At 42.7% G+C, this 15387-nt stretch overlaps 1 protein-coding gene and 1 gene segment (V, D, J or C); both read left to right on the forward strand.

The window, feature by feature from the left end:
- Positions 1-357: 357 nt before the first annotated feature.
- On the forward strand, positions 358-1130 carry LOC129865439 (Ig kappa chain V region K29-213-like). The segment is given in 1 exon segment: positions 358-1130. A coding segment is annotated over 1 exon segment (483 nt).
- Positions 1131-8379: 7249 nt separating this feature from the next.
- Positions 8380-10599, forward strand: LOC129865442 (uncharacterized). The gene is made up of 6 exons (XM_055938250.1): positions 8380-8443; positions 8602-8964; positions 9102-9452; positions 9634-9765; positions 9974-10008; positions 10365-10599. Exons 1-6 carry the CDS (start codon positions 8386-8388, stop codon positions 10500-10502), a joined length of 1077 nt encoding a protein of 358 aa, XP_055794225.1. The 5' UTR covers positions 8380-8385; the 3' UTR covers positions 10503-10599.
- The last annotated feature ends 4788 nt before the right edge of the window (positions 10600-15387 follow it).

Consider the following 15387-nt stretch of genomic DNA (forward strand, 5'->3'; position numbering starts at 1 on the left):
AGAGGCAACCTGGCACTGTACTTTATGTAGTACCAGCAAGCCTTGGGTGACAATCTTCAAATCTTATCAGTCTTTTACAAGTATAACAAGAATGCAACATTTTACCATGAATTTAAGGGTAACACGCGCTTCTCAGTGCAAAGCGGTGAAGGAATTAATCACTTAAAGATCTCAGACATGCATCTCTCTGATTCAGCCACATATTACTGTGGGAACTCTTATGCCAACCAGCTGGAGTTTGGAGCAGGACTCATTCTCATTGTGAAAGGTACAACATCTGAATTTACAGAGAAAGGAAATAGTAACTAATGTTCTGCAACTACAATCTTTAGTTTTTTCCACTTTACGTTTTGGATACAATGGCATAATTATGCTGTATTTGCATGATCAGATATGACTGTGTATGATTTCAACAATGTTAACTTGGGACACAACATTGGGAACATATTTACTGACTTATAAATCCTCTTGTCAGGTTCAGGGTCAAGAAACATGACTGTGCTCCAGCAGCCTGTGTCTGAGTCAGTCCAGCCAGGAGACTCTGTGTCTCTGAACTGTACAATACACACTGAGACCTGTGTAGGAGAACACAGTGTCTATTGGTTCAGACATGGCTCAGGAGAATCCCATCCAGGAATCATTTACACCCATGGAGACAGGAGTGATCAGTTTGAGAAGAGACCTGAGGCTGGGTCTCATACACAGAGCTGTGTCTACAACCTCCCCAAGACGAACCTCAGCCTCTCTGATGCTGGGACTTACTACTGTGCTGTGGCCTCATGTGGGGAGATACTGTTTGGGACCAAGCTGGATGTTGAACGTGGTCACTCTGATGATGCAAAGATGAGAATCTTGGTCCTTCTCTCCATCATAAGAACTGGAGTTCTCCTCTGCTGTCTGACCATCTTCATCATCATATACACCACCAGGAAATACATCAATCTAAGACAAATGTCGATGGACTTTTTGCAGTAAATGTTGGAAATATCATCACTATGTCTTGAAAATGAGTATTTATTGAGATTGCTCAGTATTTTCATATTGCCTTTTATTAATTAATGGTCTGTGACCTTGTTTAAAAAGTTCTATGTCAGTTGAAATTCCCTGTATATGCTGCTTCTTTTAGCATTAATAAATATTCATTTAAACAACTGATACTGACTAAAATAGACGTGTTCCTTCTCTTGTGTTCTGTACATAAAGTATGTCTGTATGGATGTGTGCAGAGGGCTTCTGCAGACCCAAACTACTGATAAATACTAATCCCACCCATTCATGCACCCACACAGCGAGATGTTTACAGGTACCTGCACTCTGTGGTCTGCTGTGAGCACAAAACAAGTCCGTCTCTACGCTTTGGACAGGCCTGCTGACCTTTGACACACCCTGTGTCTCTATGTGGTTTTCAGCAGGATGTCTATGTGGTGTCACTCTGTTTTCTCTCATTCTTTCAATGTTGTTCACAACCATGACAATAAGCATCACAGTCCATTTATATACTGTATGCCATGTAGCCTGTATCTTGTCACTTACAAGATCATAGGTTTAATTCATTCAAACTACAATCATTTGTTTACAGAGTTTAAAGTAGAAATTGTATTAATGTATAATAGGCTACAGTGAAGAGGCCTACACACGAGGTACACCCCTACTAAACGCTCAACTAGTAGCCTACATTTGAGTTAGTACATGAATGACTGGGATAAGACTGACTTTCATTCTGTATGTGTTTCCCCCACATACCCTCACAGTAATGCTCCACCCCTGTTCACCCTACATATCAGCACATGTTCTATGTATAACAGTCCCCCTACAGGTCATCAGGAGTACTGCCTGTAACTGTTGCATGGGGTGGGGCTAAATCTATCTAAGGCACACAACTGAGTTTGACAACAAGAGGATACTGGTACATGTATGTGTAATGTATGCTTGAAAATGTACTGCATACTTACCAGATAACATTATACTTTTCACCCAAATAAATGAAGGATATTCATATATTCTCTTTAAACACTGCCTCAGTATTGGACATCTTTGATTCAGCTGGTGCCTAAATAGCAAACTAAACAATGTATAAAAACAAAAAAAACATCCTCTGGACACCACAAAGTGTGTATGCTTCACCCACCCTCTCCAAAATATCCTACACAGTAAGCATTGGTTCACTTTGCATGGATTCTATGAGTGATTTTCAGTTACGAAGACCATGGTTGGCTGAAAAAGGTGTTAACAAAAATGACGCGTCCAGTTCGACCAATCATAAATAACCCCATAGTTGAGGTGTCGTCTACATGGATGGACTTTTTCCACTCAACACACAGGTTGTGAAGAGGACAACTTCAACGATGATGTCACTGTGTCTGATACTGGCACTTCTTGTAGCGATGGGTAAGTCCAACTTTGATATTTCTCTGCTTAATTAAGGGATGTAGACTCAGGTACTTTAAGGATGCAATTCATATATGTATTTTTTTTGGTATATAAAGGACGTTTAAGTAACGGATCATGTCTCTGTGTGTATTCTAGCTGCTGCACAATCCTCGGAAATGCATCTTGTTACAGCCAATGTAGGAGAGACAGTGACTTTGCACTGCTTCTATAGAGGCAACATGGCACGGTACTTTATGTGGTACAAGCAAACATTGGGTGACAATCTTCAACTTTTATCAGTCTTTTACAAGTATAACAAGAATGCAACATTTTACCATGAATTTAAGGGTAACACTCGCTTCTCAGTGCAAAGCGGTGAAGGAATTAATCACTTAAAGATCTCAGACATGCATCTCTCTGATTCAGCCACATATTACTGTGGGAACTCTTATGCCAACCAGGTGGAGTTTGGAGCAGGACTCATTCTCACTGTGAAAGGTACAACATCTGAATTTACAAAGAAAGGAAATACTAACTAATGTTCTGCAACTACAATCTTTAGTTTTTTTCCACTTTATGTTTTGGATACAATGGCATAATTATGCTGTATTTGCATTATCAGATATGACTGTGTATGATTTCAACAATGTTAACTTGGGACACAACATTGGGGACGGATTTACTGACTTATAAATCCTCTTGTCAGGTTCAGGGTCCAGAAACATGACTGTGATCCAGCAGCCTGTGTCTGAGTCAGTCCAGCCAGGAGACTCTGTAACTCTGAACTGTACAATACACACTGAGACCTGTGTAGGAGAACACAGTGTCTATTGGTTCAGACATGGCTCAGGAGAATCCCGTCCAGGATTCATTTACACGCATGGAGACAGGAGTGATCAGTGTGAGAAGAGCCCTGAGGCTGCGTTTCCTACACAGAGCTGTGTCTACAACCTCCCCAAGACGAACCTCAGCCTCTCTGATGCTGGGACTTACTACTGTGCTGTGGCCTCATGTGGGGAGATACTGTTTGGGAACGGGACCAAGCTGGACATTCAAGGTAGGTGATATGGCTTGCATCTTTTTTTATATTTTACTAATCTACAGTGTAGAAAATTAATTTCCTTGCTATTCTGAGTCTCCTCTATCAATATTTGAATGTCCACAGGCCATAGGGCAGACCTTCTTCTCTTGGTGTACTGCCTGGGTGTAGGATTGGCTTTCTCGTTTATCCTGATCATTGTCCTTGTGTGCATCATGTACAAGATGAACCAGAGAAAGTGTCTGCAGTGCAGAGGTATGTGACACCCTTTTAGAAGCTGCTCTTCTTTAATATCACCATCTACAGATGTATCTGGAGTGGAAGAAGGAGTTGCATCTTTATCTTTGGTGTGTTTCGTTTCAGGATCCGTATCTCTGACAGCATGTCCAGCAGTCTCTTCTACGGATGCAGGGGTAAGTAGAATTCCTTACATTTTGTATGACCATAAAAATATGTATGAAAATGTTTATGTTAAATAATAACATATGGTATTATTTCCCCCTCCCCCAATTATAATTGTTTCTCACAGGCCCAAGATGCAAACCATCTCCATTACGTAGCTCTGAATCTGAGCAACAAGAAGAACAGGTCTAGAAGACAGAGAGGTCACATGGAGACAGTGGTGTACGCTGGGATCAGACAGTAGAACTGGATGAATGAAACAATCTAATGAATTCTCTTTTTATCAACTCCCACTTTATTAACATTATTGTCTGTATTACTGTACCTAAGAAATTTCAATTTACTTGAATTAAGTGCATTGCTTATCTGCCAAACTAATTTTAAATGGACTTGCTTGTAATAAGATGAATAAAGCATTTAACAACAGTCAAATACAAAGGAAGTTGAATGTATTTATTTAGGCCAAACTCAGGCATCTTTAAAGGTGCAATATGCAAAATCGCTACGCCATTTCCTGGTTGCTGAAATTCTAACAGTTCGCCTAATTTCAGTTTAGGTGACAAAGCAAGCAAAGCATAGCGTAGTGTCATGACGTTGCCCTCTTTGGGTACAGCGAGCACCATCCCCCTCTCTCTGCCTCCTACAACCAGGCTGCTGTGGTCAGAGAGGTCGTAAATTCCTAGGGAAGATCCGGCCTCATGGTCACACAGTATAGAGACAGAGTGAAGTTTCATAGAGAACAAAGGAATTTCTTCCATCTCACAGAACTTGAGGTTCGAACAACATTTATGTTCCGGAGAAGGTATAAAAGATCGGTGAAGAATCCAGTTACAAACTGGTCCGTTTGTTACAAGTTTGTAAAACTCATGAGAGACGGTGCGGCCATATTACCATAACGCTGTTTATATAATAGCCTCAGATATGAGGTTTACATCTAATTGTTGTATAAGATGAATGAGTGAGGAAGATACTTTTTGTAAAATTGTGTAATGTGATTTTGGACTACTTAATGAAGGAAACTCCAATTCCCTTTTGATTTAAACTAAATCAGAGGACCGCCCATGAGCCCAGTTAGGGTCGGGCATCCTGGGACAGGCCCTTTTCTGCAACTCCCGAATAAAACCCCCACTTGTGTCTTCCAGCAGCAGACCGTGTTTCTCTCAATCACGAGAGGACAAAGGTTGCAGACCAGCTTACCTCAATAACGAGAGGGCCAAGGTTTGAGACCAGACTGCTGAACCTTTTAACCATCCCACGTGGTTAAACTCTTAGACTATCGATACCGACAGAATAAGAACAAATCTTTGTTATTAATTACTAGTCTCCAGCTAGGAATTAGGTATCATTGAATGCGAAGAACGACAACCGCCGAAACGCCTATCCATAACGACATGAATGAATGTCACTCTGAACAATCCTCTCTAACCACGACAGAGAGAAAGAGAGAGAGAGAGGACGGAAACTCTCCAACAGAAATGTACTTTTCAGCAGAGATCCCGACGACACACTGAGCGTAAATATATATATTGATTGCAATTGTTCCCGAATGAGTGAGCGTTTATGTGCAAGTTCATGTGCAAAGGATTAGCATTTCAATTGTTATAATGATCAACTCTGTAGTGACTTCTCATCTGACCCCCACTCCCCTCTTGTCTAACAAGCCGCCATGCCGGTTTCGCCCACTAGGGCACATTCCCCTATCATTTCTTGTAACCATATTTACTTTGTTTGTTTATGCATTTCTGTGAATTACTTAGTAAATAAATGTTTTAAGACAATTGCTGTATGCATGACTCATAGTGAAGACTGGGTTCGTGCAGATAACCAACAATTTACGACGTTTGGAATGAGACTAACGTGAGGTAAAGTAAATAAATCATTGATTAAGAAGACTAATTGATCAGATTTGAAAATATCTGAAAAGTTATATTAGGAAAATCTGATTAATAATTTGTAATCTGATTATTTTCCTTGGTGCCCCGACTTCCTAGTTAATTACAGTTACATGATTAATCAGTTTAATCGCGTAATAATAATTACAGAAAGTTATTTGAGAAATAAGTCTTCAATTTAATGATGCCAAAGACACGACAGTAGAGAATCATTGTACCATCTAAACCCCTATGAAATATATTTTCAATAACCCAAAGTATTGTATTTTCAGCTGTTTAAAGCTGGTGTACAAAACCAAAGTAAAAGACGCAAAAACTAAACTTAAGAACGGGAAGCATAGAAATATAGACCATAGAACAGATCTACCACTTCTTAGACTTGCATTAATTGAGAATGAATCAAATCAAATACATTTTATTTGTCACATGCGCCGAACACAACAGGTGTAGACCTTACCGTGAAATGCTTACTTACAAGCCCTTAACCAACAAGGAACTTGAAGCTCTCAACCTGCTCCACTACAGCCCCGTTGATGAGAATGGGGGCATGCTCGGCCCTCCTTTTCCTGTAGTCCACTATCATCTCCTCTGTCTTGATCACATTGAGGGAGAGGTTGTTGTCCTGACACCACACTTCCTGGTCTATGACCTCCTTCCTATAGGTTATCTCATCGTTGTCGGTGATCAGGCCTGCCACTGTTGAGTCGTCGGCAAACTTGATGATGGTGTTGGAGTCATGCTTGGCCATGCAGTCATGGGTGAACAGGGAGTACAGGAGGGGACTGAGCACGCACCCCTGAGTGGCCCCCATGTTTAGGATCAGCGGGGCAGATGTTTTGTTGCCTACCCTTACCACCTGGGGGGCGGCCCGTCAGGAAGTCCAGGATACAGTTGCAAAGGGAGGTGTTTAGTCCCAGGGTCCTTAGGTTAGTGATGAGATTTGAGGGCACTATTGGGTTGTACGCTGAGTTGTAGTCAATGAACAGCATTCTCACGTAGGTATTCCTTTTGTCCAGAAAGGAAAGGGCAATGTTGAGTGCAATAGAGATTGCGTCATCTGTGGATCTGTTGTGGCGGTATGCAAATTCAAGTGGGTCTAGGATTTCTCGGATGATGGTGTTGATGAGGGCCATGAACAGCCTTTTTCAAAGCACTTCATGGCTACAGACGTGAGTGCCAAGGGTTGTTAGTCATTTAGACAGGTTAACTTGGAGTTATTGGGCACAGGGACTATGGTGTTCTGCTTGAAACATGTAGGTATTACAGACTTGGCCAGGGACAGGTTGAAAATGTCAGTAAAGAAAGATCTATAACTCAAATTTTGATGTGAATTTGGTTGGGTCGCACAAAAGTTACACGTTGTTGCTTTAAGAACGGAAACATAGAAGTAGCGCACTTAGAACAGAACTACCGCTTCGTAGACTTGCTTTCAATGAGAATGACAGATCTATAACTCACATTTCTATGTGAATTTGGTCAGGTTGCCAAAAAAAGTTACGCATTACAGCTTTAATTTGTAGTGTTAAACCGTTCTTATGCCACTAACACGCCCTCAAACACACAGCAACCTATTTACAGTTACTCTGCGGTTTGTGATGAACACAAGATGAGGATGTATCTGAGCTTTTTTAGGGCCTGTTGGCTTTGTACACAGGACCCTCTGCTCCCTCTGTCTCTCTTTTTTTCTGGTCTCTCTCTCTCTCTGGTCTGTTCCTCTCTCTCTCTCTCTCCAATCTCTCTCTCTGTCTCTGTCTCTCTCTCTCTTCTCTCTTCTTCTCTCTCTCTCTCGCTCTCTCTCTCTTTCTCTCTGGTCTCTCTCTCTGGTCTCTCTCTCTCTTCCTCTCTCCAATCTCTCTCTCTGTCTCTCCTCTATCTCTCTCTCTCTTTCTCTCTCGCTGTCACCCTCTCTCTCCCTTTCTCTGTTTCTCTCTCTCTGTGGTTTTCAGCCGGATGTCTCAGAACTCTTAGCTCTATCATACTGTATACTATAGTACCTGCTCTTCAAGTTGACCATTTTAACAACAGTAAACCAACTCTTTTGATGAGGCAGCTTTTCCATGCATAGTGGACTGAAATCTGTGAAAAAAAGACAATAAGCTATTTATTTGGTTATTTCAACTAGATCTGTAGTTGTTAGTCAAACAAACACAGTTTTAACTGTGAAGTATTATCGTCACCTATAGGCCTAGAAGAATCTGCCTCCTCAATAACAAAATCATGGGAATGGATTCTATCCATCCAATCCAAATGAGTGTAAATCCTGAATTTGAGATTTTTTTTCCATTTATGTTTTTTAGTGAGGTGAAGTGACTGTGTGGTGACAGAAGCCCTAGTGGATGACAGTGTCATTCTATGCATACTCCCAACAAGTTCACAACTATCAGTCTCTTGACGTAGACAACAGTAGCTGCAGTGATTAAGAATAAGGGATGCCAAACTTGAATTATTAATACAGCATTTTTACTAAATCTATAAGGATAAGAATATAATACAATCTGTGTGTTTCTGATTCAGTCCAGCCAGGAGACTCTGTGACTCTGTACAATGTGAAGAAGATTGTCCTTCCTGAATAAGGCGTCAACAGAAATGATGCGTCCAGTTCGACCAATCACCTGTAACTCCATTGTTGAAGTGTTGTCTACATAGGTGGACTTTTTCCACTCAACACAAGTTGTGAGGAGGATGACACCTTCAAAGAGGATCACACTGTGTCTGATATTTCCACTTCTTCTAGAGATGGGTAAGTCCAACTTTTATATTTCTCTGCTTATGAGATGTCCGCCCTTGATTTGGATGCATGAGATATTACATGTAGTACTTTACAGACACTTTGAATATTCTAAATTGTTTTTTGGTATGTAACAGCAAATATACTGTATTGTTCATGTTTCTTAATAGATGTAGTAGCTGGTACTGGGTCCTCATCTATACTTCAGGACAGTGGTCTCATATCAGCCAACGTTGGAGACGCAGTGATTGTGCACTGCTTCTATGACGGCCACATAGCCATGCATTTCTCCTGGTACAAGCAACCCTTGGGAGATAAGCTTCAACTCTTCTCAACTGTCTATAAGTTTGACAGGAACGCAACATTTTACGATGAGTTTAAGGATAACCCTCGATTCTCAGTGGAAAACGGACAAGAAAAGAATCACCTGAGGATCTCAGACATGCAGCTCTCTGATTCAGGCACATACTACTGTGGAAGCTCTTATGGCAACAAGGTGGAGTTGGGAGTAGGAGCCATTCTCATAGTAAAAGGTAAATTTACAGATATACGGTGAAAATATGAGTTAATATCTTAATCAGATGAGATATTTATTTAGAAAATGTTGAGTTTGAACACAGTCTACATCAATATTCTAGAGATTAAATGGGTTAATTGATCTTCTTGTCAGGATCAGGGTCCAGAAACATATCTGTACTCCAGCGGCCTGTGTCTGAGTCAGTCCAGCCAGGAGACTCTGTGACTCTGAACTGTACAATACACACTGAGACCTGTGCAGGAGAACACAGTGTCTATTGGTTCAGACATAGCTCAGGAGAATCCCGTCCAGGAATAATTTACACCCATGTAGACAGGAGTGATCAGTGTGAGAAGAGACCTGAGGCTGGGTCTCCTACACAGAGCTGTGTCTACAACCTCCCCAAGAGGAACCTCAGCCTCTCTGATGATGGGACTTACTACTGTGCTGTGGCCTCATGTGGGGAGATACTGTTTGGGAACGGGACCAAGCTGAACATTCAAGGTAAAACCCATTTAATTTGTAAATATCCTCAACAATACTGTATATTCATGCAAACGGCCTACCTCCAAATGATCTCATTAACTTGTCTTAACAAGCTATACAATATCACCATTAGCTTTTGATTCCATATTTTACTGTTTGATGATGATACAATATGAATTCACTGATACCCTTTCCACAGTTCCAGAACATGATTCTCCATTTGATCTGAGTCCTACTGTTCTGTCGTTGGTCGTCTCCAACATCGTTCTGGGGATAGTGACCCTTCTACTTGTCTGGGTGCTGTGCAGGACTCTGAACAGAGATAGCAGAGGTATTACTTTATATCTAATGTATCCAATGTATGTAATGTTATAGCTGATATATCTAAGGTTTCATGCATCTCTATGCAATGTACATTCTGTAAATATCAATTAAATGTCCAACATATAAGCACTGTTAATGAACTATGTGAGGTTAAAAATTGATAGATTGTCATAAAAAATAATAGCTGGCCTTCCTCTTTTTCAATCTCTTTGAAGGGAAGACTGATGTCCCAACGTCCCACGGCAATCAGGTAAATTTGTCAATTTTTATAAATATAGGATGCTTTCAGTTTTTACAAGAAACTGCCATTTAACTTTCCTTACAGCTAGTATTCAGCTTATTTGTGCATGTTGTGTTATTAAGTTTTCTTGGAAGTAATACGTCACTGAACTAGATGATGCCGTATGATCTTTGTGATTGTTGTTCATTTTTCCATGGAACTTCCTTCTGTCTCTGTTCCACTGACTGTCAGGTCGTTGTAGTGGGTGTACAGTCTGAACAGTGATGTCTTTTGTAGAGTGTTTTCTTCCACAGGAGAATAGAAACATTATATAGTAGATCACGCTGTCATCATAATGGTTTTCCTCATGGCTCCACCCCCCTCAGAATCAAGACAGTGACGTGTTGAACTATGCAGCTGTCAGTTTCACCCCCAAGAAGAAGTCCTCCTCTAGAAGAGCGAGAGAGAAGACCAGCAGAGAGGATGTAGTGTACTCTGATGTCAGATACCTTCAGCAGCAGTGAAAGATGTCACCACTGTCACAGACTACAAAAATACGTTTTAGAATTTGTAGCATGTACTATGTGTTTTTAACATAATAAACCATACATTTTTACATTCTGTACATCTCTATTCTCTGTCTACAGTAAATCTTTGCGACCACATATACAATGTGATTAAAAGGAATAGCAGTGCCTTTTTATTTAACCTTTATTTAGTTATGTTTTGTGTTGTTGATATACAAATAGATTTTTCAGGAGACCTGGTTCTCGCAGACCGTGAGAATCTCTCTGACTCCACATACCGCATAGATATACATGTACAGTTGAAGTCGGAAGTTTACATACACCTTAGTCAAATACATTTAAACTCCGTTTTTTTACAATTCCTGACATTTAATCCTTGTAAAAATGTCCTTTCTTAGGTCAGTTAGAATCACCACTTTATGTTAAGAATGTGAAATGTCAGAATAATAGCAGAGAGAATGATTTATTTCAGCTTTTAGTTCTTACATCACATTCCCAGTAGGTCAGAAGTTTACATACACTCAATTAGTATTTGGTAGCATTGCCTTTAAATTGTTTACCTTTGGTCAAACGTTTCAGGTAGCCTTCCACAAGCTTCCCACAATAAGTTGAGTGAATTTTGGCCCATTCCTCCTGACGGAGCTGGTGTAACTGAATCAGGTTTGTATGCCTTCTTGCTCACACACGCTTTTTCAGTTCTGCCCACAAATGTTCTATAGGATTGAGGTCAGGGCTTTGTGATGGCCACTCCAATACCTTGACTTTGTTGTCCTTAAGCCATTTTGCCACAACTTTGGAAGTATGCTTGGGGTCATTGTCCATTTGGAAGACCCATTTGCAACCAAGCGTTAACTTCCTGACTGATGTCTTGAGATGTTGCTTCAATATATCCACATAATTTTCCCCCCTCATGATGCCATCTATTTTGTGAAGTGCACCAGTCCCTCCTGCAGCAAAGCACCTCCACAACATGATGCTGCCACCCCCGTGCTTCATGGTTGGGATGGTGTTCTTCGGCTTGCAAGCCTCCCCCTTTTTCCTCCAAACACAACGATGGTCATTATGGCCAAACAGTTCTATTTTTGTTTCATCAGACCAGAGGACATTTCTCCAAAAAGTACGATATTTGTCCCCATGTGCAGTTGCAAACCGTAGTGTGGCTTTTTTATGGCGGTTTTGGAGCAGTGGTTTTTTCCTTGCTGAGCGGCCTTTCAGGTTATGTCGACATAGGACTCGTTTTACTGTGGATATAGATACTTTTGTACCTGTTTCCTCCAGCATCTTCACAAGGTCCTTTGCTGTTGTTCTGGGACTTTTCACACCAAAGTACGTTCATCTCTAGGAGAGAGAACGCGTCTCCTTCCTGAGCGGTATGACGGCTGTGTTGTCCCATGGTGTTTACACTTGCGTACTATTGTTTGCACAGATGAACGTGGTACCTTCAGGAGTTTGGAAATGTATCCCAAGGGATGAACCAGACTTGTGGAGGTCTACACATTTTTTTCTGAGGTCTTGACTGATTTCTTTTGATTTTCCCATGATGTCAAGCAAAGGGGCACTGAGTTCGAAGGTAGGCCTTGAAATACATCCACAGGTATACCTCCAATTGACTCAAATTATGTCAATTAGCCTATCAGAAGCTTCTAAAGCCACATCATTTTCTGGAATTTTCCTAGCTGTTTAAAGGCACAGTCAACTTAGTGTATGTAAACTTCTGACCCACTGGAGTTGTGATACAGTGAATTATAAGTGAAATAATCTGTCTGTAAACAATGGTTGGAAAAAATACTTGCGTCGTGCACAAAGTAGATGTCCTAACCGACTTGCCAAAACTAAAACTTGTTAACAAGAAATTTGTGGCGTGGTTGAAAAACTAAGTTTATGTAAACTTCCGACTTCTACTGTGTATGATTTACATTAAATGCTCTCTTTGTACGAAGCGCAGTGTCAGTTCACACACCTAGCAGGAAGGGTGTTATTTGTTGTATCTCCCACAAATCAGAGAAACAAGGTTCCTTTCTCTGTAACTGTAAGGCAAGAAGCCTACTGATCACCCTACTGCACCAGTCCATTTGATTCAGGGCAGGCGAGAGTAACCACTCAGGATGGACTGCAAGATGACCCCACTATTATTTGTATGGTGATTCTGCATCTCACTAAGTGCTGTATGTGCATATCTAGACTTGCTAGTCCATTTCACCTCTGTTTCAGTAGCTATTTACTGTAAGATAACCGATAATGTCTTCTACCTTGACTCAACTTATTGACTTGGCTTTACTGTAACTTTTATGCAAATTTCAAATGTACGAATTTATGTCTACATTATTTTGCCAAACATGAGCCCTTTACCTCTGGATGATTTACACCATGAGCAAATTTTTCCATCTCCAACTTTGTCCTCTGTCCTATGTGTTCTAGATGGTACCATGTATCCCATTATATCTCAGCCTGTGCTGAGAGAATTGGTACCCCTAAGGGGATCTGTGAGTATGGAGTGCTTCTCCACTGTAGACTCAGTGTTATCCTGGATATGGATGAAACACACACTGGGACATGGACTTCCATCTATTAGGTGTGCAAATAAATGTAGTGCAGGGGTATTTGTGCCTCTGCAGGATGGAAACTACAAGTGTAATGGCTGTGCTCAATGCAATGGAACTTGTAGATCCAAATGTAGAGCCTTCAAACACCCCCAAACAGGGGAAGAGATCACAATCAAAGGTGTTATCACGTTCTCCACTAAGGCAGTTTTTTATCTTATAACTTGTCCTTGTGGTAAAAATGATGTGGGTAAAACCAAGCTCGAATTTAAAGTATGAATCTCAGCGCATTGTACTTCTATTAGGTACTTTTTGGAAGCGAACCACCCTACGTTATATTGGCATTGAACACGTCACCCTCCATAGGAGAGGGGGTGACTTCAACAATTTATTGTTAAAACGAGAGGCTGCCTGGATCTTTTATTTAAAGACCATTGCTCTATTCGGTGTCAACGTAGACTTTGATCTGAAGCCATTCTTTTGCTATTTTTTAAATGTTATATTTATATCTGTAAATGAACCAATGATATCAAGCCACACCCAGCCATGCTTACAGACACCTGTACGTGTCTTTTGACAATCCATAAACTAGTGACACGCAGTGTTTGTCATTATATGTCACGTGTGCTCCCTCTAGGTTACCAGGCTGCTCGTTATGGTGTACACCTGTCACCCTCGTTACGCGCACCTGCGCGTCATCAGACTCACCTGGACTCTATCACTTCCCTTATTACCTTCCCTATATATGTCATTGCCTTTGGTTCCTTCCCCAGTTGTTATTGTTTCTGTTTCAGTTCCATGTCTGTGTGTGGTTCGTGTTATATTGCGTTTATTTATTAAAACACTCACTCCCTGCACTTGCTTCCGGGCTCTCAGCGCATGTCGTTACAGAATAACGCCTCACCTAAGGTGTCACGGCTCTTGTCGGAGTGCATGGACCAAAACTCAGCGTGGTAAGTGTTCATGATGTTTTATTAATCAAAAAACACTCGAACAAAATAACAAAGAGAAAAAAATGAAAACATTTCTGTCAGATGCAGACACTAAACAGAAAATAACTACCCACAAAACCCAAACGAAAAAGGACAACTTATATATGATCCCCAATCAGAGACAACGATAGACAGCTGCCTCTGATTGGGAACCACACCAACGTAGAAATAAAGAAACTAGAATGCCACCCTAGCCACACCCTGGCCTATCCAAAATAGAGAATAAAAACCTCTCTATGGCCAGGGCATGACAGTACCCCCCCCCCCCCCCCCAAAGGTGCGGACTCCTGCCGCAAAACTTGACTCTAAAGGGGAGGGTCCAGGTGGGCATCCCTTCATGGCGGCGGCTCTGGTGCGGGACGTAGACCCCCCTCCGTCCGCAGATCCCTCCGCTTTGGTGGCGGCCCGGGTGCATGGACCTTCACTGGAGGAACCGGGGCGCAGATCATCGCCTGAGGACCAGACCACCGATCATCGCCGGAGGATCTGGACTGGGAACCGTTGCTGCAGGCTCTGGACTGGGGACTGTCGCTGAAGGCTCCGGTCTTGGTACCGTCGCTGGAGGTTCCGGACTGGGGACCGTCGCTGCAGGCTCCGGACTGGGGACCGTCGCTGCAGGCTCCGGACTGGAGACCGTCGCTGCAGGCTCCGGACTGGGGACCGTCGCTGCAGGCTCCGGACTGGGGACCGTCGCTTGAGGCTCCGGACTGGGGACCGTCGATGGAGGCTCCGGACTGGGGACCGTCGATGGAGGCTCCGGGCTGGAGACCGTCATTGCAGGCTCCGGACTGACCCGTGGAGCAGGCACAGGATGAACCGGGCTGTGGGGGAGCAGTGGAGATATGGTGCTTATCCTTAGCACCACTCTTCCAGGCTGAATGCCCACTTTAGCACGGCACCTCCAGAGCGCAAGCACAGGTCGAACAGGGCTGTGGGGGAGCACTGGAGATCTAGTGCTTAGAACTTACACAGCTCCTCGTGACTGAATGCCCACTTTCGCCCGGCACGTGCGGAGCGCAGGCACAGGACACACTGGGCTGTCACAGCGCACCAGAGACACAGTGCGCAGAGCCGGCGCAGGATACCCTGGGCTGAAACGGCGCACCGGAGACCAAGAGCGCTGAGCTGGCACAATCCGCCCTGGCTGGATGCCCACTCTAGCGTGACACTTGCGGAGAGCTGGCTCCGAGCGCACCGGGCTGTGCCCACGCACTGGAGACACCGTGCACTTTACCGCATAACACGGTGCCTGCCCGGTCACTCGCTCCCCGCGGTAAGCACGGGGAGTTGGCTCAGGTCTATAACCTGACTCCGCCAATCACCCTGTGTGCCCCCCCCCCCCCCTAAAAG

This window comes from Salvelinus fontinalis, chromosome 11, assembly GCF_029448725.1.
Source record: "Salvelinus fontinalis isolate EN_2023a chromosome 11, ASM2944872v1, whole genome shotgun sequence".
Lineage (NCBI taxonomy): Eukaryota > Metazoa > Chordata > Actinopteri > Salmoniformes > Salmonidae > Salvelinus > Salvelinus fontinalis.

Bases quoted from the DNA above. Each gene is read 5' to 3' on its own strand.
- LOC129865442 (XM_055938250.1), top strand. From the start codon at position 8,386: ATGACACCTTCAAAGAGGATCACACTGTGTCTGATATTTCCACTTCTT. The intron at 9,453-9,633 runs GTAAAACCCATT...CCCTTTCCACAG, and splicing joins GACCAAGCTGAACATTCAAG to TTCCAGAACATGATTCTCCA. The intron at 9,766-9,973 runs GTATTACTTTAT...ATCTCTTTGAAG, and splicing joins TCTGAACAGAGATAGCAGAG to GGAAGACTGATGTCCCAACG.